A 22,848-nucleotide genomic window follows, 5' to 3' on the forward strand; every position below is an offset into this window, starting at 1 on the left:
ATTTCCCATCGCCATTGCCATCGTCCTGCTCCATAGGACCCTGTCTTTCTTTCTCGACACCCTACTGCAAAGGGGTTCGTCGTGCCAGCTGCTACGACTTCACCAAATATTTCTCCTTTACTTTCACCAGGCAGAGAATTTAGGTGGATGGTTCTTTTCTGCATGGCCCACCCCTTCTTAGCTCCCACAAACCCTAAAAAGAGTTGGTTGTCCACCCAGAACTCTTTAGTCCGGTGAAGGTAGAACAACACCACTCTTTTTGGGAGACACTCCTCTTACTTAGAGTGATGTAGGGGAGCATAGAAGGTGGGCAGCGTAATAGACTGACCAAAATGGAATGGGGTCATAATCTTTGGCAAAAATGAAGCACGGTGTGAGCACCACTTTGTCTGGGGAAGGCATCATGTAGGGAGTCGTGCAAGATAGCGCCTGTAACTCACTCACCCTCCAGGCAGATGCTATTGCCACAAGAAAGGTTGTCTTGATCGTAAGCAGCCGGATGGGACAACTGTGCAGAGTCTCAAAACAGCACACATAAGAAAAGGGAGGACCAAATTATGCCACTGTGGCATAACGAAGGACATGGGCAGTAACAAGTGAATCAGCCCTTTCAGAAACCCATTTACAATTGGCACCTAAAGAGAGGGTTGGTCTGGCAGCTGCAAAAAAGCAGATAGAGCAAAAAGATAACCCCTGAGAGTACTCAACACAGAGCCCTGCTGGGCAAGGATTAGAATGAATAGAAGAGCAATGGAAAGAGAAGCAGAACGAGGGTCATTAGACCTTTCTGTACAGTATAATACACATTTCTGCCAACTGCAGGTGTATGCCGTCTTAGTGGAGGGCAGTCTGGCTGACAAAATAATATTGCATACTTCGGGAGAAAGGTCAAAAGCCATCAACTGTTGCCGCCCAATCTCCACTCATGGAGGCACAGAGCTGTCAGGTTTGGGTGAAGGACCCTCCCCTGCTGCTGTGACAGAAGATCCTCCTGAAAGGGCAGGCTGATCGGAGGCTCAAAGCTCAATTTCAGAGGCTCTGGATACCAGACTCTCCTTGTCTAGTCCAGAGCCACTAGAATGACTTAGGCCCAGTTGCTCTTGATCTTCTTTAGTATGCTGGGCAGGAGTGGTATGGGCAGAAAGGCATACAGCAGGACTGAGCTCCACTCACGACGATAGGCGGCGATGAGCAATAGACGCCTTGGAAACTCCAGCGCGCAGTATTGCTGATACTCCACGTTCTCTTCATAGGCGAACAGATCTACCCAGGGCTTTAAGTGGGATGAAAAAACTGGGGGGTCTCTCAAAGGGGCGTGGCCAGTGTAATTAGGGGCGTGGCTTTAAATCACTTACGCAAAAAATCTGTGCTTAGCATAGTGTGCCGCCCGACTTGTAATTTGCTGTTTCCGTCATTGCATCCAGATATTTGATACAAGTAACATCATACCTACAATAAGTAAGGACTATTGGCTTTGTCAATGGTTATTACTTGCAGAAGATAAATAAGCTGCAACTAGGACTTGTATATAATATTGACAAAGCTTCCAATTAAATCCTTGGTGACCCTACCACAATTTTGCTGTTTCTGAGTTTCAGAAAGAGAAGGGAAATCCAGAGAGAAAATGACTCTTAAAGGATTTCCCTTCCCCCACAACGCTCCCCTGGCATGACGTCACGTCATGCTGTAACTTCTCTACTACTGAGAAGTGAGCAGTGTGAGCAGCACACATCGATGTGCCTGGTGCTGTCTCGAAATGGGACTCTATCAAGCTTTGTTTTGCGCCATGGCACTTTTTTCCGGACTGCAGTGACAGCAAACAGCGGTCATTGCAGTCCGGGAAAAAACACGGTCTGCCTGTGTCAGGGCTCAAAACAGAGCCCGATAGAGACCCGTTTCGAGGCCCCCAGAAAAAAACTGCCGGTGCTCAGACCCCTTGAGACCCGGCCCACTTAAAGCCCTGGATCTACCCAAGGATCTCCCCAATGCTGAAAGAGACCTTGCGCCACCTCCAACTGGAGACGCCATTCGTGATACGCTAGGCATCGACTGCTGAGTTTTTCCACACTGGCATTCACAGAACCTGCCAGGTGTTGAATCACCAGGGTTATGCCCTGCAGTTCCAGCCAGGTCCAGAGATGCAGGGCCTCTCTGCAAAGGGTCCACGACCTCACTCCACCCAGCTTGTTGCAGTACCCCATGGTGGTGGTGTTGTCCATGTACACCTGCACTAACTTCCCCTTAGGAGAGGGAAGAAATGCCTTCAATGTCAACCGAATCGCTCGAAGCTCCAACAAATTGATGTGGAGCCCCAATTCTACCTCAAATCAGTGTTCCCTGATCTCCACCTCTCCCAGATGGCTGCCCCATCCCCAAAGTGATGCATCTGTCATGGCTGTGAGATCTGGTCCCATCTGTAATTCCAACATTTTAAGTCCTCTAGGCAGTGCTGCAACTGTGTCTCTGTTCCCAGTGGTAATTCCTCATTCTTAGTCATCTAGGCAGTGCCGCTAGCTGCTTCTCTGGTCCAGTGGTAATTCCTCATTCTAAGTCCTCTAGACAGTGCTACTAGCTACTTCTCTCGTCTCATCAATAACTTCTCATTCTAAGTCTTCTATACAGTGCTGCAGCTGCTTCTCTAGTCCCATTAGTAATTCCCACATTTTAAGTTCTCTAGGCAGTGCTGCAGAGGTGTCTCTGTTCCCAGTGGTAATTCCTCATTGTTAGTCCTCTAGGCAGTGCTGCTAGCTGCTTCTCTGTTCCCGTTGGTAATTCCTCATTCTTAGACCTCTAGACAGTGCTGCTAGCTGCTTCTCTGGTCTCATCAGTAATTCCACATTATAAGTCCTCCAGACAATGCGGTTAGCTCCTTCTCTGGTCTCATTGATAATTCCTCATTCTAAGTCCTCTTGACATTGCTCCTGCTCCTTCTTTGGTGCTGTCAGTAATTCTCACATTTTAAGACCAAAAGGCAGTCCTGCAGCTGTTTATTTGGTCTAGTAAGTAATTCCTCATTCTAAGTCCTCTAGAGGGTGATGCAGCTTCTTCTGTAGTCCTAGTGGTAATTCCTCATTCAATTTCCTCTCAGCAGTGCTGCAGCTGTCTCTCTCTTCCCAGTGGCAATTCCTTATTCTTTGTCCTATAGTAAAAAACAGTAATATTTTTTAATACGTCAGAAGCTCTAACTTTCACAAATGCGAAACTGATTGGATTGCAAATGTGTGTTATCCTTGCAGTCTTGTTTATTCCTTTTTAAAACAGTACTACAAGTCCCAGAATGCAAAGAAAAATAACTGGAGGGGCTCATCACATCACATATGGACATGGAAAACTTTGCATGTGTGTACTACGAAACTGAGCATTATGACGTGAGTTGAACTAATAATATTGGTGGTGACGTCGTGAGCCACTTCGTCACAACAGCATTGATGACCACACGCAACCTGGGGGTCGAAGGTATAAATAGAAGGGAGGCTGAACGCTCGGGGTCAGTCCCTGACACTAATTACTGTGTGCCTGTTATATGTATTGGGGCCCCCTGTTACGACCGAATGGGCCTTCTTCCAGCCAGTCCTGCTCCACACTCCTTTCTCCGACAGCTTAAACAACCAATGTTTCCCTTAGCAACATCGGCCTCACTCGCAGACAGTGCAGCCAGGCCACCGGTACGTCACTTCCGGCGGGGAGCCCAGCATTCGATTATTTGGCTGGGTCGAACGGAAGTGCAGCGTCCATCTTGGATGGGAGCGGAGGTATTGGTGGAGGACCTGAGTTTAGTAGTGGACAGTGGATTTGCTAACACCCATGAGAGCCGCCCGCCGGGTCCGAGAGTTGCGAAGTCGAAGGAGTCCTGGCAGTGCCAGTTTTCGCTCGTAGTGATCTTTCTGCAGAAGGCACTGCTGTGCTACGGCCTCTGCTTTGATGGGCTGCGCTGGGGTTCTCTGGCCCGGCTAACTCACTTTCCCATTGGTTCGACTCCCCTTCTGTTAGCACTTTATATCGATGCACTGACCCCCTCGTGTTTACCTCTGCTGTTGTCTGTGCAATGACCCTGTGCCGCTTAGAGCGGGGGCAGGATACCCCGCACCCTCTGCGTTAAAGGACTGTAACTCGCCCCACCTCTGGACTTGCATACTGCTATTGAGACAACCCTTTCAGGGATTCTCGGATATCCTCGCCTGTCCAGCGGATTTTCACAACAGTTAATACGATGTCCACAAGAACACCTCTTCCCACTGTGAACGAGCGGGACACGGAAAATGTGAGTATTCTGTGAGAAACTTGTTATTAGTGAGCCATCCGTCTTTGAAAATAGCTTGGGTTGCTTAGGATATGGTATTTTGAGATTAGTAGCGCTCTAACGAGGCTATTCTGGCATAGTTTGAGCATCAGTTAAACAGCGCTGGGCGTGAAGAGTTTTGTAGTTTCCTGCTTGAATTGGTTATGTTATTTATTGATTGCACATGAGTATCTGTCAATCGAAATGATCATTTGATGGCAGTCCTACTTAGTGCCTTAAATGACCTGAGCCAGTGCAGTTCCATCTTTTGTAACCTGAGCATGCCGCTGTCTTGTGTATACACCCTCCAGTGTAACCTGAGCGAGCCATGGCAGTGTACGTCTAACCTATACTTCCTGGGTTGTGCTGCTCTTGCATGCGTGCAGTGAGCACTCTATTCTCCTGCGTATTGTGATCAAGTTTGTCTTGTGCATGCATCTTCCTGTTGTGTATAAGTTGCATGGAAAAGTAAGTCTGTGTTATCGATCTAGCACGGGGAGTGTTAACAAAATTATTTCTCATCTGATCGTGCTACGCTTATAGTCAAGAGTAAATGTGGATGAGAGATACGAGGTGGTTCTTTTAAAGAACAGTGGCCCTTGTTACTAAGCAAAACACTGAGCTCGTGGTAGACAAAAGCGTAGAATATTCCTAGACCGAATCTTCTACCTTAATGGCTGCTTTACTACTACCCCTGACGCCTCGTCAGTGGAGTAAGCGCTATATAAATGCAATTACAAAGCAATTTGGGTTTCTCAGAGTTCCTCTTTGGAGAACGGGGGTGGTCTGAGATGGCAAGACTTGCACTGGATCCAGTGTATAGGTTCTTGTTCAATTATGTGCCACATAGCTGTCTGCAATGTAAAAAAAATTAGTTTTACTCGAAATTTTGGCCATCCATTTAGGTATCCAGATGTTGCATGCTCCCTTTTTGGAGCCTTGTTATTGTTGTTTTTACACCTGCTTGAGGGCCCGGCCTGATCAGTTTCAGGTGACCTCGGTGGTGGATGTGCAGAATTTATGCTGGATGATACATCGATTGAGAAGGCTGGTTGTGTTATGTTTTGTTAATTTTGCTTCTAATACTCCAACTCGCTCCCAAGGGAGCATCTTGGTGCAATAATTTAATTAATTGATCACGAGAAAGTCCACCGAAAGAGATAAAGGGCAAATCATGCTGTGAACTAAAACAACCAGGTTTTTAGTAGCATTTTGAAATCCTCAAAATTAGAATTAATGCGTACGTTGTCAGGAATCTTATTCTTGTGCCAGGCTGCTAGACAGGTAAATGATCAGGTGTTCTGTCACGAACACACGTAGTGGTCGAGAGCGCGAGATCCGAGGACCATAGTTGGTTTATCAAAATAAGTTCTATTGCAAAGGGTGGGTGCTTCTGATGTGAAGAGCTCTATAAACATGGCACACGAATTTAAAGATTATGCACTTTCAGATGGGCAACCAATGAAGCATTTTCCGAGTTGGAGTTGACCTAGATCTTGAAGGTAGATGGCACACGAGTCTGGCAGTAGTGTTTTTAATGGTATGGAGTCAAATCAGCAGTTAGCCATCAATACCAACGTAAAAGGCATTACCCTAGTCCATCGACTTGCTATTTATGCCTGGGTGATTGTTTTCCTGCAATGGAGGGGTATGCAGTTAAAGATATTGCTTAATGTATGCAGGATACTGCAGCAGAATCCGCAGGCAACTAAATCTGTTCTTTCACGCAAAGTATAAGTCAGGCTTCCCAGATCTCTTGTCACATTTTTGGTGTAGGGCATGGCCAAGCTCACTCGACCACCATTCATCCGATCAGATGGAGTTTGCCCTACCAAACTAACCAATGTCAATCTTATCGCTGTTTAGTTTAAGACACTTATGTCTCATCCTGGAGGCCATGGAGCTTAGACGCTGACCAAGTTACTAGTGGAATCAGATTTATCTCCAATTAATACTCATATCGGAAGCAAACTCCGCTTCTTGCTTGTGGTGGTCTGCTGCGTGCAGATTTTTCTTCAATGCTCTTGTTGGTCTTCTATTCAGTTGGATGGATGTGCCTTTCATTGAAGTATGGTTGAAGCACCTGACAATAGACCATAGGTCCATTGTTGGTGTGCGACTGTCATGTGATTCACCCTCCCCTAGTTTGGGCAGGCTACCATGACTGATGTGGTGGTCAAAAACTTGATGGCCCGGGATCTGGACTCCACGTCAGTTGCCACTATGAGTTTTCACCATTAAAGATGTTGCAATATTCAGCAATTGTCCTTTCCAACAGAATTTTGCAGAGTTGGTACACTGTGATTGGAGGTGGTGGAGGGTTGTCAGTCACTGTTCCTACTTGTCTTGCACTTGAGGCGTCATGCCGTTCACATGTGTACATCAGCACTGGGGTTTCAGATTTGCTCTCCAGTTAGGGCATTGTTATTTAGTGTTTCCTCGAAGCCAGTGTGAATTGAGCTTTGCGTTTGTCGAGGAGAGAGTTACTTAGTTAAATATTTAAGATTAATTCCTCTATAGAAAGCTATTCCGTGGTGTATCTTCATAAACACCGTTAGTCAGTATTGGATGAAGGTAGCCGGGTTCTGGAGGATTGCACTGCCCAGTCAAGTCTCGTAGGTTTATAATTTTGCACACCTCAGATGGCCAACTGCCACTTGACCATAAAGTTAAACATTCTAACAAGGGGTATGAGAGGCAATATGTATACAAAGTAAATCACAAAGTCTGTGTTTAGAGAAAAAAATGAGTCCACGTTGCTGTGTATAGCCTTGGTGTGTCTTTACAGATATGCTTGGTTTTCATAGATGCTTAGCCAACGCGTTTCGCCCAAACATGGGCTTCTTCAGGGCGATATGAGGGTGCTGTACTCTTGCAAGGGGAGTATAGTAAGGTCCACAAGTGTTCGGGTCCTTGTCGGGATGTGGGTAACGAGGAAGTTACCACTTGTTACCTTTGAAAGGGACTAATGGTCCATTAAGTAGGAGACCATATTTCTCTGTCTCTGCCATTTGGGTCACTCCCTCCCGCCAGGACCAGACGCCACCGGTCACGGCCCGCACATGAAGCTTTTAACACAAACACCTCTTGCCTCTGACACGGACCCAAACGGGTGAGACAGAGAAATATGGTCTCCTACTTTCAATAAGAGTTAACTGAGGTGCAATAACCCCAGGACCGTACTGGGGACAATAATGGACAGTAATTTCATGTTCCTGGAGTTCAAGAGGGCCCAATTTTGTGTTCTTGGATGTAGAGAAGATGCTTACCCAGTTCTTCCATGCACAACCGTCCTTCTCGGGGGGTGTACTCCGGGATCTCCAGCTCTCACAATCCCTCCTCCCACCAGGCATGTCGCAGCTGAGCGTATTTCAAGAACAGATTAGGGTTTAGTTGGTATTCTCGCTGGAGAGAGAAGGGCACAATGTCTCCACTTTTCAGAAGATCACCCACTTTAGAGATTCTGATGGTGTCCCATGCCCCAAACTCCCATAGATTCCACAGTTCGCCAGGTCATGCTCCCACCTATTAGGGTGTTTTCCTTTGTGATTTTGAGTCCAGCCAATACACTTAGTGGCTTTTCCCCAAGTTGATGGTACCATCTGGGTTGCCGGCAGCAACTGTTGAGTCAACTTCCTCCATACAGGTTGTGCAAGTGCTATCATGTCCCAAGCTTTACTCTTTCCAACCTAAAGGTTGAGGGGCCCTGGGGAGCGAAGATTCGGTTTATTTTTTATTAAGTGTTTTGCTCTAGTATGCCTCAATATCTGGGAGGCTGTCCCTCCATTGTGTGAATTAAGTTGTAAAGTGTTATGAGACACTATGGGTGCTTCTTGTTCCAGAGCAGGGACCTCCCCTCCCTGTCTATTTTAGTATACATGTCAGAACATAGAGTAGGCTTTGGGAGCGTGATTATTTTAAAGATGGCAGCCCATCTAAGGAGTGTAAGAGGGCAACCCAAGCCACCTCTCGACATCCACCTGGAAGTTGAGCACCACCCTCCCCAGGTACCTATCCAGGCAAAGCTCTCTTTGGGTTGTCATATTCCCAGGTACTTGATACCCGCCTGTCACTGCCAGTTGTTGCCGGAGCATAGTCTGGTCCACTGGCCCGCTTGGCTGTAGAGCTCCAACTTCTCCCAGTTTATCCTTGGACCTGAGTATTCACCACATTCCTCGAAGATCTGGAAAATGGTGGGGATCGTCATTGCCGGTTTGGGGGTATAGCAGAGGATGTCATCCGCATAGAGCAAAATCTTCTCCTCGCTCATGGCTGATATCCCAAAACCCTTCACTCTGAGGTGGCCTCACACTATACATGCCAGGGATTCTTTTGTAAGCGCGAACAAGAACAGGGATACAGGACACCCCTGTTGATTCCCCCTTTCTATTGGAAACTCCCCTAAAAATACCCAATTTACTCTCACCGCAGGTTTGGACCTAGTACAACAGTGTCACCCTTTCCCTGTAGTGAGGGGTGAACCCAAACTTTCTTAACATTAGCTCAAGGAAGGGCCAGTGTGAAGTGTCGAGCGACTTCGCCGCATCTAGCGAGAGAAAGACATGAGGGACTAGCTGGTTTTTCACCTCAAACAGCCAGTTGTATGAGCATCTGAGGTTAAGGTGCGTTGATCTACCTGACATACAGACGGACTGGTCCCCATATATCATGGGTGTGACGACGTGCAGGGGCATATTGTGGAGTAGTGTGTCTCAATGTTTAGAGCGGTGTTGGATCTAGCCCTGATCTCTTGACTGGGTGAGAGTATTCTGCTTAATTCAGAGACTCTGTCCATCACCACCCCTTGTTGTTAAATATCAATGTTTAGAGCGGTAGACCCTGCTGCAGAGGTCTAGCCCGGGACCAGGGTTCAATTCCCGCCTCGGCGGGTCTTGGGTTCAATTTCCGCGGACCTGATTATTCTCGCCTCGGTGCCTATTCTAATCATTTGTCCCACTCTGCAACTCTGGGCAATAGCTTGCTTAATCTCCACAACGGCCCCAACAACGCTAGGATGCCTGGCTTCACCTTAGGGGTGCCCAGGAGTGGGCACTTCACAGGGAAAAGCCAGGAAGGGTTCCACAATGGTATGCGTACAAGTGCCTGAGACCCCTTCGGGGGTCGATTCGGTGCGCTCTACAAATACTACTACATTTACATATTGACAAGTATGGTAGCTAATATTTTAACTTCAATCTTAAGTAAGGCGATTGGGCGATAAGATTTGCACCGTTCCCTAGGTTTGCCTTCCTTAAGTATCACAGTGATGGAGGCACGCTGTAGGTCTGGTGGCAGTGGCCCTCTTTCTTTTACTTCTTTATATAGGTTTAACAGATGGGGCCCCAAGATTCCATCATAGCGCTTATTAAATTCCACCGGGATACCATTTGGCCCCGGGACTTTGCCCGACCAGCTTTGCAATGGCTGACTGGACTTCATTCAGCTTGATGTCCCCTTCTAGTGTCTTCCGGGCCTCTGCATCTAGTACGGGGATGACCACAGTGTCCAAATAATGAGTAATGTAATGTGTCGTGCAATGGTTGTACCTTGTTAATTGACCAGTTGTAACGGGCAAATTTGTCTGCAGTTTTCCTGTCCATACGGTGAGACGCCCCAGACAGGTCCATGATGCGCCTCACCCACTGGGCCTCTATTTCACTCCTGCTCAGCCATCCTTTGCCTCCTGTGTCTTAAAGGCAGTGCAATGTTTTTTTTTTTTTTGTTTTTTTTAAAAAATTTTTTTTATTGCAGAATTAGAAACCACAGGATACAAATAGTCATCCAGTCCACTCATGACATCCCCCCCGGTCAATAGTAATACGTATATCGTACACAGCCATTCAGCCCACATCCCGGAGGCCGGGCGGCATAATACTCCACTCAGTAGGGGAACCTCACGGTGCTCGTCCCATAGGGACCATGGTTGATATGTCGTTTTACGTATCTGCTTTTACCCCCCCACCCTCAACATTGTTTCCGTCAGCCATTCCAGTTGTGTAATCAGTGGTTCTGTCCATGGCGGGACCTACCCCGAGCTCTGTGGGGCCTATCATGCCTGGCCGTTCCCCCCAGCCATCTCTCGATCCGCATAGTACCCCACCGTCCTACTGATCACAAGGCGCCCTAGCAGACGACCAGCTACCTGGCATCCGACCCACCCCAAACTCCCACTAAACTACCTCCCCAATACCCCCCCCCACCCCCCCTGGCAACTGCTAAAGGTGTATGCCTCGTCCCTACGCGTTGGTTGGGTCCACTACAGTGTAAGTTACCATTCTGTTCGTGTTTGCCCCGCAGTGTCCGCTGGCCTAAGTCCCTCAGTCCTCATCCTCCACCAAAGAATCACGCAAAGCCTGTACCACCAGCTCCCACGCACGTGCTGCATCCAAAACCTTCTCATTTCCAATCTTAACAGCCTGCTTCATCCGGAGCACACTCTCGCATTCAGACCACCGCAGCAATTCATTCTTCCATCTACGCAGTGACGGCCCACCCCTGGACTTCCAATGCCACGATATTTCTCTTTGCGCCAGTATCAGACCCAGATCAATAAATTTGCTCGTCACCTTGGTGTGTTTGGTATGCGGGAACCAGAGCAGCAAGCATGCCGCCATGTCGAAATCCACCTCTCTGTCAGTTACATCGTTTAGGAGGTCCCCCACCTCCGCCCAGTAGGCCACCAAGTGCGAGCATCCCCAGAACAAATGATCCATGTCCGCTCCTGGAGACGAACACCGCGGGCACCGGGCGTCCAGCACCCGGAAGTACCGCTGTATTTTTTCGGGGGTTAAGTAGGCCCTATGGAGCACATAGAAATGTACTTGCTGGAAGCGCGCATTTCTCGTGCCTTTCCACGTGCGCCGCAAGATGTGGCCCCACACCCTATCTGGGATGGGCCGGCCCACACTCTCTTCCCATTTAGCCTTGAGCCCCTGGAGCGGTTCCAGTCCCTCGTTCAGCATCCGGTTATGGAGGCATGTTACAGCCTTGAACGTGCCCGCCGCCATTACCACATACTGGCACGCCATAGTTGTGGTCGGTTCCATGAGCCCCCCTTTCCAGTGCTTCTGGATAGCCGCCACCACCGCCGCGTGCAGGAGGAACCCCCCGTCAGGCAGCCCGAACTGTTCCCGAAGCACTTCGAACGGTACCAGAGCCCCATCGACGTACAGGTCACCCACTACCTGTAGGCCCGCCTCCTCCCAATCTAGCAATGGTGTCCAATCTCCCCCGTGTGGCAGTTCCGTCAGCATACCGATCGGGATCTCCGGTGCATAAGGTCGCGTCGCCTTCGCTCTCCTAAGGCTCCGCTGCCAGCACAGCCGGAGTGTTCGTTCCTCCATAGTGAGGCCTCGTAGCTCGAGTCTCTGCTGCATGACAATATAGGACAGCACATGGCGTTGTATCCCCCGGTCACGGTCCTGCTCCGGGCCCCTAAACACCCTGGCCACATTCTGCGTGAGGACCTGTAGCTGCGCCGCCAAATAATATAGCTCAAAGTCGGGCACAGCCATACCTCCTTCAATCTTGGGACGAAGCAGCGTACTCAGCGCCACTCTACGGCGGCCATGCCCCCATAGGAAACCAATAATCATTGTCTTCAGGTCTCTAAAGATCCCTTGAGGAATCCAGATAGGCAACGTCCGGAAGTAGTACAGGGAGCGCCACCATTTTCAAAAGAGCGATCCTACCCAGAACCGTCAGCGGGAGTGTCGACCAGAAGGACATGCTGCCCCTCAGTGCCCGGACGCACCGACCAATGTTACCCTCCAATAGATCCGTAGTCGCGTGATAGATGCGGACTCCCAGGTAGGTGAAGCAAGCCGGCTCCCAGACCACCCCCAGATCGCGACCAGGGTTGGGCGACCCCGCTCTCAGCGGAAACACACAGGTCTTCGCCCAGTTGACCTTAAGGCCCGATAGCCGGCCAAACTCCGATAGCAGGTCCATCGCTCCTTCCAGGGCCCGCGCCGTGTCGTCGAGGTACAGGAGCAGGTCATCCGCATACAATGATATATAATGCTGCTGCCCGCCGCTGGTTATACCCGCGTACCTGTCGCCCGACCTCGCATGGACCGCCAAAGGCTCCATCGCCAGAGCAAACAATAGGGGGGATAGGGAGCACCCCTGTCGCGTGCCCCTACCCACCGGGTATGCCGCAGACACCAGACCGCCCAAGCGCACCCTCGCCGTCGCCGAGGCATATAAAACCCTCGTCCACCGGCGGAACCCCTCTCCCATGCCAAACCTCTCTAACACTCCATCCAGGAAAGTCCATTCTAAGCTATCAAAGGCCTTCTCGATGTCCACGGACAGGACCGCTGGAGCCCCGTCCCCACCCAAGATGGCGTCCATTATCCCCACCAGGCGGCGAATATTCAGCGCCGTGCTCCTCGTGGGTATAAAACCAGCCTGATCCCTGTGCACCAGGCCCGTCATGTGTGGGGCCAGTCTGGTGGCTAGGATTCGGCTCAGGATCTTGTAGTCTACCGTCAGCATGGATAGCGGGCGATAGGACCTCACATCCGTTGCGTCCCTGCCAGGCTTTAGGAGCGGTACAATCAAGGCCTCACGCATGGACCCAGGCAGTCCCCCTGCCTCATAAGCTTCCGTGTACACCACCAGAAGCCTGGGGGCCAGGCTGTCGACATACTGTTGATAAAATTCGATTGGCAACCCGTCCACCCCGGGCGTTTTATTACGAGCCATGTGTTTAATGGCCACCCGTATTTCAGTGAGCGTGATCGGGCCGCCCAGCTCCTTCGCGTCCTCTTCAGCTAGGACCGGAAGATGCCTCTCCCCTAAGTACTCTGCTATTTCCTGAACCTCCACTCCCAACTGACTCTGATATAATTCCTGATAGTACACCCGAAAACACTCCAACACCGCTGCCTGGGAATACACCATCTCCCCCCGTGCATTGCTAATGCTAAGGATCGGGCAGCCCCTAAGCTCCGGGTTAGCAAGTCTGGCCAAGAGGGTGCCCACTTTGTCCCGTTCCGCATGCGCTCTGATGACGTACTGCCTGTAGTCGTAACACCTCAACCGTTCCGTCTCGGTGGCGACCGCTTCCTTCGCCTCCAATAACTGGGTCTGTAAGTCCGGCCTGGCCGGCCTGCGGCGCTCCAAACCCCTCAAGGTCTCTTCCGCTTTCATGAGTGCATTCAACACAGTCGTACGCGCATTCGAAAACCTACCCAGGCACACCCCTCTCACCACCACTTTCATTGCATCCCATTCAGTGGACCGACTCGTAGCCGTGCCCTCATTCTCGCCAAAATAGCGGTCAATGCCTTGCTGGACCGCGTCACTAAATACTGAGTCCTCCAGCGTCTCCGGCGGGAGCCGCCATGTTGGTATCGCTGAGCGCTCCCTCTGCCACTGAATGTGTACCAATAGGGGGTTGTGATCCGAGATGGTCCTAGCCAGGTACTCCGTACGGGAAATCAATGGGGCTAGGGACCCACCGCAAAGCACCTAATCTATCCTGACATGCAGATCGTGAAGAGCAGAGTAAAAGGAGTAATCCCTGGTGTCCCAGTGCTGCTCCCGCCAAACATCCTGCAACCCCCATCTGTCCTGCCAATCCTTCCTGTGCATGGCCAACCTGCACACCGGGGAGTCTACCAGGGGGGGATGGGACCTATCCAGGGCCACATCCGTGATCGAATTGAAGTCCCCCCCTAACACTATCGGGCCCGCCAGGAAAGAAGCCAAGGACCCAGAGAGGCCATCGAAGTACCGAGCCTGATCAGCGTTCGGCGCATACACACAGCAGAGAACCACGTCCCTTCCATACAACCTCCCCTCCACCACCACGAACCGACCATCAGGGTCCACCACTTGATTCAGAACCTGAAATGGGATCCCCGCCCTCACCCAGATCAGCACCCCCCTGGCATACGCTGAGTAAGTGGTGCCGAACACCTGGCCCCGCCATCTTTTTTGCAATGCAGCGCACTCTTTTTTGGTCAGATGAGTTTCCTGCAGCATAGCAATCTGAACCCCCCTGCGCACCAGGAATGCGTGTACTTTGTGGCGCTTAACCATAGTCCGCAGCCCCCGGACATTCCACGTCCGGCATTTCAAGTTAGGTAATGTCCCCATACCAACATCGAACAGTCCGATCCAGACAAAGGTTCATAATCCCCCCCAAAGCAGTTGCCCCCCCCCCCGAACACTCCCTGAACTGAAAAACACCCCTAACCCCACTCCCCAGGACAGAGCCCACGAACCCAAAGGCAGCCCCCATCCAAACCTTGAACCAACTTCCCACTCTCCTATCCTGTGGTCTCCACCACAGCAGGCCTTAAGGGCCCAAGGGGGGTGAGTTACCGCCGACCCCAGCTAGCGGAGCCCGCGCCCCGCGCCTCCATCCCCTACCATGTGCTCAGCCCCCCTTCCCGGCTACCCACTCATCACCAACAGGATACCACCCTACCATTAAGTCTCGATCAAGTCCCAATACAGTCTCAGCCGCAAAATATTCCATCAGACGTCTGGGGGGTCACCACCGGCCCCTTCGAGCTTTCCGCTTCTGAGAAGTCTTCTCCCGTTCTGCTGCCTTCCCCGCCCGAGTCAGTTTCTGCTAGTTCGCTGTTCTGTTGCGACCCCGTGATGGCCGCCGTCGCTGCGAGCGCATCCCTCTTCTCCGCCGCCATTTGAGCCTCCCGTTTTTCCCGCTGGCGCCTGTTGCGGGACCGGATGCGCTGCGATTGTCTGATCCGGGGTGGCTTAGGCTGATCTCGCCTGCTTTTATGTGATCTGTCCGTCCCCGCTCTATACGACTCCAGCCACTGCCAAACTTCGTCCGGAGTCTGAAAAAAGTGCGTAGTTCCATCCAGTATGATCCGCAGCTTGGCCGGATAGAGCAAAGAATATTGGATGCCTTCCTCCCGGAGCTCTTTCTTCACCGCTAGGAACGATGCCCTGTTCTTCTGGACCGCCTGAGTGTAGTCCGGGAAAATCGTGACCTTACTGTTTTCAACCTCGTATGGGCCCGACATCCTAGCCCGCTGGATGAGGAGATCCCGGTCCTTATAGTGGAGGAGCCGCACCACCATCGGTCGGGGGGGGGGGCGGCCAAGCCCTGGCGGGCGAGCAGGCACCCGGTGGGCTCGCTCCAGAGTGAAGAAAGGAGTAAGCCCCTCCGGCGCCACCACTGTGCGGAACCAGGTCTCCATGTAGGCCACCGCATCCTCCCCCCTCAATTCGTTCCGGCAGGCCCACGACCCGCACGTTGTTCCGTCTATTGCGGCCTTCGGCATCCTCCGCCCGTCGTTCCAGCGAGTCCAACCGGGCCAATATGTCCGTGATTTTGTGTTCCGCGGTCACCACCGATGGCTTCAGGTCCAGTAACAGCTGATCATGGTCCTTGACCCTATCCGCCAGCTTCGCGTGGTCCGCTCGCAATAGCCCCAGCCCCGTGGCCACTTGGGCAATGTCTTGATGCAGCGCCTCCTTGGTCGAGGTGATCGCATCGAGTATGGCGTCCAGACGCCGGTTCAGCCGCTGCTCCTGGTCCAACTCCGGCGAGGGAATCTCGCCGGGTCCCCCTCAGGGCGCTCCTCGGCCACCAGCCCTCCCATCGCCGCCATTCCAGGGTACTGCGCCACAGGCCCAAGAGCCCATCTAGCCTCCGCGCTCGTAGTTCAGTGCCAATTCCCCGGCACCGAGCAGGGTCGGATGCCGCCTCCGATGCCCTCAGGATCAATGACCAGCTTGGCGAGCTCTGTTCAGCCGACCCCCTCGGAAGTCCGAGGGGGCAAGGAAGGATGTAGCGAAGGCGACCAGCGAGGGTCCCCAAGGTCTGAGCGGGGTGAATCGCTGTCCCTCGATCGCCGGATCCGACACCGCTGGCCCTAGTGTCTCGATCTATCGGGTGCAGGACCTCCTGCCAGCCGGCGACAACTCGGCCCAAAGCTGAAGTCCGGGGCCTCCCGACCTCCTCGCCGCCATTTTCTTCTCACTCTCGGCAACACCTCGGCCGTCACCCAGCTCGATCTCCTCGGGGCCAGCAGTCCCCCTGCGACTCTCCGTCTGTGCCCAGCTGTCCCCTCACACTTCAGAGGGCAGGAGCGTCGACCTCTGGTCGCCCAGGGTGCGGAAAACAGGAGAATTAGCGGGATTCCGCGCGGAGCTGCGAGCTCACGTCGCCATCCCGATCGGCGTCCAAGCCACGCCCCCAAGGCAGTGCAATGTGGTCCATTATGAGCAGAAGGTCAGAATGATCTATCAGCCCTCAAACTGTGTACTCTGCCCGTTCAGTCTAGTTCTGACCTCCCCCGCCGGGGCAAACACATAATCTAGCCTGGAAAAGACCCTGTGGACTCCAGAGAAATATGGATAATGTCTACCTCCGGTTCGCGCTTCACCATAGGTCAGACAAACCCATTGTGGCAGCAAACCTTGGAAGAGGTGTGACCTGTGATGATGTTGCAAGGGTCCCATCCCATGTCTGCATCCATGATATTGTTAAAGTCTCCGCCCGCATGTGTAAAGAGGTGTTGGCTTCTAGGAGTATATCAGCGACTTTATTATGTGTGGGTGCTAGTAATCCAGATTGTCTGTACACACTTAGTAAAGCTATGTCAGTCCGTCCCCATTGACCTTGCACCCTCGCGTGTCTACCATGTTCTCTTCGCCCAAAATGTGGGTGGTTATTTTATCAGTATAGCCACACCCCTGGATCCTATTGTGTAGCTGGCATGAGCCATTGGGGCATACTGCCCAGAAAGCGACAATGTGTCCCTTGGAGGGGTCTACTGAAGGAGGTCCACTCCAGCCAGGCTGCAGTCGTATATATTGTACAGCTAGATTTCGCTTGACCTTACTACCCAAGCCAATGACATTCCTGGTGATAACAGTGAGTTCCGTATCGTCGAAGGGTCTGGGCGGTGCAAATTTCCCCAACATTGTGCATTGTTCGAATGGATGCCCCCACTAACTTGGCAAGTGAGCTTCCATAAAAGCTTCTCCCATCTGTAAACAGCGTTAACTGGTAAGTACCTAACACACACACCCCCCCCCCCCTCCACCGTCTCCCATGTGTATTAAACCCCATTACTGAACCACTCGTGTTAGGAGTATGCAAGGTCTGTAGCGGGAGACGACCTTTACAACGCCGTCGTTACATCGCTGTATGTTTACAACACGGGTTTTACAATGCAAGTCGTTTCAACAACTTGCGCTGGAGGGCGCTGCAAGATAAGGAATAGTACGATTTACTATCTAACTCCTTCCCTACTGTATGTAGACTGGTGTTGGAATAGTAAATCGTACTGTCCCAAGGTCCAGCGCCCTACAGCGCAAGTCGTTGAAACGACTTGCGTTGTAAAACCTGCGTTGTAAGATACCGCGATCAACATGATCGCGTAGTATCATCATACATTCGTCTGTAGCCACTACTCTCCTTCAAACTAGACCTCTTAGAATAACTTTTCAATCTGGACCACTGACACTTGTGGACAGTGGTCTTGTAGTGGAACAAGGAAGCTGGCACTCAGTTTCACTAGTGAGGGCTGGAATGTGTGGAGGGTCACTCTTGCCATGTCGCCGGCCCAGTCTTATGGCACCATCTCAGATGCATCTCCTTGGAGCTCTGAGGCTCGGTCTGCCATTTGACTTGGATGTTGAACCCACTGTTTCTCCAGAGTGGCTATCACTAGGGCGATATGATGTGATTCATTTTAGTCAGTTGTCAGTTCCTCCCCCCCACGTCGGCCCTTCCTGGTCTTTTTCATTGCCACCAACTGTTCCTCATCTTAGTCTGTGGGGGCCCCCGCGAGGGCTTCAAGCAGATTGGTCTCTCTCTCTGGCCTGATTGCAGGCTAGGCTGCCCTCCTCCACATCCCGACAGCTGCAAGCCTCCCTCCAGCTACGCTCAGATCTTCTCCTTTGAGTGGAAAAAGTGATATTTTCCTGATAACTGACTTCTGGTTTTCCAGGGAATAGTAGCATATACTGCAGATGGCAGTGCCCGTAACTTGGTTTTAACAGAGTCAAAGCTGTGGTGTGGTGTTGCTTTTGAACTTCGTGAATTGTCAGCCTGACTTCATGTCAGACCATGTCACGATCTTGCGCGTTCAGGAATTTTTTAATGACCGGCCTCGGTGGGGGGCATGGGGTGACGGGGGTCTTAAGGATGATCTCCCACCCAGTGCTCTGTGCGTTTGTTCTATGATGATACAGGATTATGACTTTCCCATTGGGAGGGTCTACTTCAAACAACTGTCCAAGAAGGTTCCCATGTATGTACCTTCTACCCCCTCGGAAATCTCACAAAGCTTAGGTTGTTGCGCTGTGCACAATATTTCGCATCTTCAACCCCCGACTAAATCTATGGGGGGTGGTCCGGACCCCAGCCACTTTTTTCTGGAGCACCTGGATCGTATCTTCTAGTTCAGAGATCTGGTCTCTTGCACCTGCACCCTTTTCAGACACATTTTGTAAGTACTGCTTCAAGAGTAATACCGGAGTGCACCTTTCCAGGACCTCCAGGGAGATTGGATCCCCGGGAGCAGTTCTGCATTGTCTGGGACATTCGGCAACTCCGTACTGACCTCGGTTTGTGGAAGAGCCACCTTGATGTACTCCTGTTTGGGTGATCTGGGGTCTTTTTACTTGGCCATCTCCCGTTGGTGTGCTCTGGGGTCTTTTTCTTTGGCCAACCCTCCAGATTCAGACTGAAATTCTTTTCACTTTCACATTCTTTTCATCCAACATTCACATTCACCCATTGTACTGCCAGCATTCACCCTAAAAAAACTCTGAATATCATTTTTAGACTCTTTGAAACGTTTCGAAAACAAGCCGTAGAACTCTTTTTTTTTTTTTTTAACAATAAATGCTATTACTATAACTATTTTGACTTTTGTCTTGTACTCTTAAGATTGTTATAAATAGAGTTCTATGGCTTGTTTTCGAAAGGTTTAAAGAGGATATTCAGAGTTTTTTTAGGGTGAATGCTGGCAGTACAATGGGTGAATGTGAATGTGGGATGAAAAGAATGTGAAAGTGGAAAGAATGGATGAATGATAAATGTTTAAGGAACTTTTTACTAAATAAAGTTTGAGGTGCAATGTGTTAAAGACTGCTTAAAACTTATTTATTTAACAACTAGTTTCCTGTGGTTAATTTTGTTGGTTGCTCGTCCCTGACCGTTCCTTTTTCCACAGCGCGGGGACACGCCGGGATGGCGTACCCAGGCGCTTTACAAATGTCTTTATTATTATTATTATTATTATTATTAAAATTATTAAAGATGTAAAGATTTGCGGAATTTTGATATGTGAACATATTTAAATAAAGAAACTGATTTATTTCAGACCGAAAAGTTTGTCTATGGCATGTGTTGTTGGATTTTCAATATAGCCTCTCTAGAGTAGAAGAGTAGAAATAAGGTAGCAGTATTGGCATTTGTGTAGTTCTTTACATCTCCCAGATTCAGGCAACACTGCACTAGGTAGGAGGGGAGGCTCCCCTCATTCCCTTGTGCGCTATGCTCGTGAGCAGGGCACACCGCCACCTCCACTGTACCTTCAGTTGTGTTCCCAGACAACACCAACAGCACTTCAGCAGGAACCTTGGAGCCCCCTGACCCTTGCAGTCCCCGCCACAGGGCCACTCTCTAGCCCAGATAAGTACAGCCCCCTTCTGTCCATGTACACGGCTTGAAGAGAGCATTGCCTCACCCGCTGTTCTGGCGTTCTTCCCCTTGCCAGCCACGTTGGTCCTTGACCCCCAACTTCTTCGCCTGTCACCTCTAGAACTGAGGTACAGCAGCTTGCACCCTCAGGCTTCTGCCCACGGCCTCTGTTGCCCTCCAAACCTGGTCCCACTCTCCCCACTACTAGGCAAGCCCCAGGGGAAGCACAGCTCGCTGGCTAACTCAGACCCCTCCCACCCCCCCCTTCCCTTGCAGGATCACCGCCTCTGTGGGAGCAGTCACATAGCTTTGCTGGGGAGGGAGAATCCAGATGTTTCCCGATGTATCTGCTCAGTACTTGAGCTCGAAGGGAGCTCAACCCAGTATGCCGACCATCTTAGGGAAGGTCATTGACTCCCCATCTGGAAATAGCATCAACGGCCCACCATGCTAGAGGACTTGACCGGCAACCTCCGGCAGCGTCTGGATGAATGCAGCTTGGTTGCCTTGAGTGTGGGAAGGCTGCTTACTGCCAAGCACCTCTTTTCCCCCTTGTGTGATGGGTCATTAACACAGTGTGTTCTTCAGGAGGTCTTGCAAGAGCTCAATAATGATGGCAGGTCTAAGAATAAAGTTGCCACCATATATCGCCTTGTCCAAAAATCTCCAAACACTTTAAGGATCTTGTATTTTTTTTTTTTTTTGTCCTCATTTGTTTCCAGCCCTTTTGACATTAGGAGTATTTGAAGTAAGAACAGTGCAAGAGGTCAGCGATGGCCGGAGTTGTCTTATTACCTACTCCCAGGTACTCCAGGGTAGAGACTCCCGATCACTAATTACAGAGGAGATGCGAATTAGCTTCACACACCGGGTCCTCATTACCCCCAAGCCTCGCATCTCTGCATGCTCCCTCTCTTTTATTCTCCACTCTTACAGGTCCTGCAGATATCTCTGCCCCAGGAAATTCAGTTCAACCTGAATTGAATTTTCCTGGCCTGTACGGCTACCAACATAATGATAGGACTCCAAAACCAAAACAAAAACAAAAAAAAGGGGAAAGGGAGAAGTCCACAAAAATAGAGAAAAGAAAGAAAGAAAACCAAGCCAGATTTAGAGGTATACTTGCTCTTACTCGTATAGTTATCTTTAGGCAATTATGTTGTTATCTCTATTACACCATTCATTCCAGATCTTCCAAAATGCAGTTTTCTTCGTATCACTTATAGCCCTATCTAATTTTGCGAATCTATGTATTGAGTTAACCCATTCACACTGTAGTGGGGAAACAGGGGCAATCCATCTGATACATAATTCCCTGCGCGCCAGTAAAAAAAGCACAAACATTAAAATTTTGTGATTCTTAGATATCTGGATTGTGACTTCCTCATCCGGGGTCACACCGAAAATTACTTGAGAAAGACTCACATTAACTTCAGACCCCACAATACTGGAAATCGTTGTACCTACTTTTTTCCAAAAACCTTGTATTTATGGACATCGCCAGAACTTGTGGACATCATCCGCATCTGCTTCCCCACTCTTTTGACAGATCGCATTTTTAGAGCCCACCTTAGATAATCTTCTTGGGGTCCAATACGCTTTATGGAGAGTAAATAAATGATTTTTTTTTTTAGTGAAGCAGCCTTAACATTCTGCCATAGAACCCCAAAAGATACTTGCCATATAGTTTCCCGATCGTAGTTTGACAGCTCTCTCCTCCAAATCGCATCCAACCACATCTGAGAATCTTCCAGAGGTTGAATTAACATCCTGTACCATGCGGCTATTTCTTTACTTCCAGTGGTTGTGGTGGCTGCCTTCTTTTCAAAAAGTTTGTTGCCCTCGCCAAGATTTTTAAGAGATTTGACCCAACTTACTAATTGATAGTATTTGAATTTTGAAACTGTCCCTCTTGTGATATCCTGAAGTTTCTGCCAAGAAATTATGTCCGATCCCTCCAACAGCTCGCCCCATCTTGCTACGCAATTTGCTTGAATTGGGACCGCTAGAGAATCTTGAAGACAACTTGGGGTGCCTGGTGAGCTCCAAATAGGGGCAAATGTACTACAATAGTGTATACGTTGTGATGCTCTTATTTGATACCAGCCTTTACATGCTGCCAATAAAATCTTTAGTTTGACTTTCTTAAAAAACTTTGGGTCCCCAAATTTAAACAAAAACAAACGGGCTTGGTCCTGAAAACCTATAGTCAAAGCTTTAAATAAAGGTGTAAAAGAAATGGAATCCCCTAACAATTGCCTAAAGATTTTTAAGTGGAATGCCCTTTGATATTGCAGAAGTTCAAATGGAGGTGTAAAAATACCTCAAGAAGAACGGGAGGGTTCCCCAGGCAGGGTGGGGAGGGATGGGAGGGTCACAGGTAAAAAATTAAAACGTGTGGGAAGCACTAAAACTATAATTTTCACTAAAGGTGGGGGAGGATTGGGGGAACCCCCCCCCAAAAAAAAATTGTCCTCAATTGTCATAGCCTTATTTTCTTTTGTGGTTTAAAAGGAACAGTCAAAGTCTGAGGTTTTTTTTCTTTTTCTTCTTGTTTTTTTTAATTTTAAAGCATGGCATCACAAACAAGAATTAACTGCCTGAGGGTTATGACATGGAATGTCTACTGTCTGAGGGTCTCTTTAAGAAGAACACATTTTTTAGAGTATCTTAAGCTTTCTGTTGCAGATGTTAGATTCATACAGGAATCCCATTTAACCAAGGAAGAATGGCTAGAAATAATAAGATACCAACCATGGGTGGATCACTGTATATGTACGTCACAAACGGTTACAATAAAGGGAGTGGCAATCTTGATCAGGAAATCCTCATATGGCATATTAGAGGAAACACAGGTTGACCCATCAGGCAGATGGGTAATCGCAAAGATAAATTTCCAGGGGAGTCGGATAGTATTTGCTGG

General features: G+C 49.9%; 1 protein-coding gene across 2 annotated transcripts in view; it reads left to right on the forward strand.

Annotated features, from left to right (window-relative positions):
- Positions 1-3,729: 3,729 nt before the first annotated feature.
- MARK3 (microtubule affinity regulating kinase 3) overlaps positions 3,730-22,848 on the forward strand; it is a 669,509-nt gene continuing 650,390 nt past the window's right edge. For both annotated transcript variants that reach the window (XM_086937855.1, XM_086937856.1), the window contains exon 1: positions 3,730-4,261. In XM_086937855.1, the coding sequence (XP_086793981.1) occupies positions 4,211-4,261 (51 nt within the window). In that variant the 5' untranslated portion in view covers positions 3,730-4,210. The remainder of the gene's footprint in view (positions 4,262-22,848) is intronic.

Source organism: Lissotriton vulgaris, chromosome 9 (genome assembly GCF_964263255.1).
Source record: "Lissotriton vulgaris chromosome 9, aLisVul1.2, whole genome shotgun sequence".
In the NCBI taxonomy this organism is placed as follows: Eukaryota; Metazoa; Chordata; class Amphibia; order Caudata; family Salamandridae; genus Lissotriton; species Lissotriton vulgaris.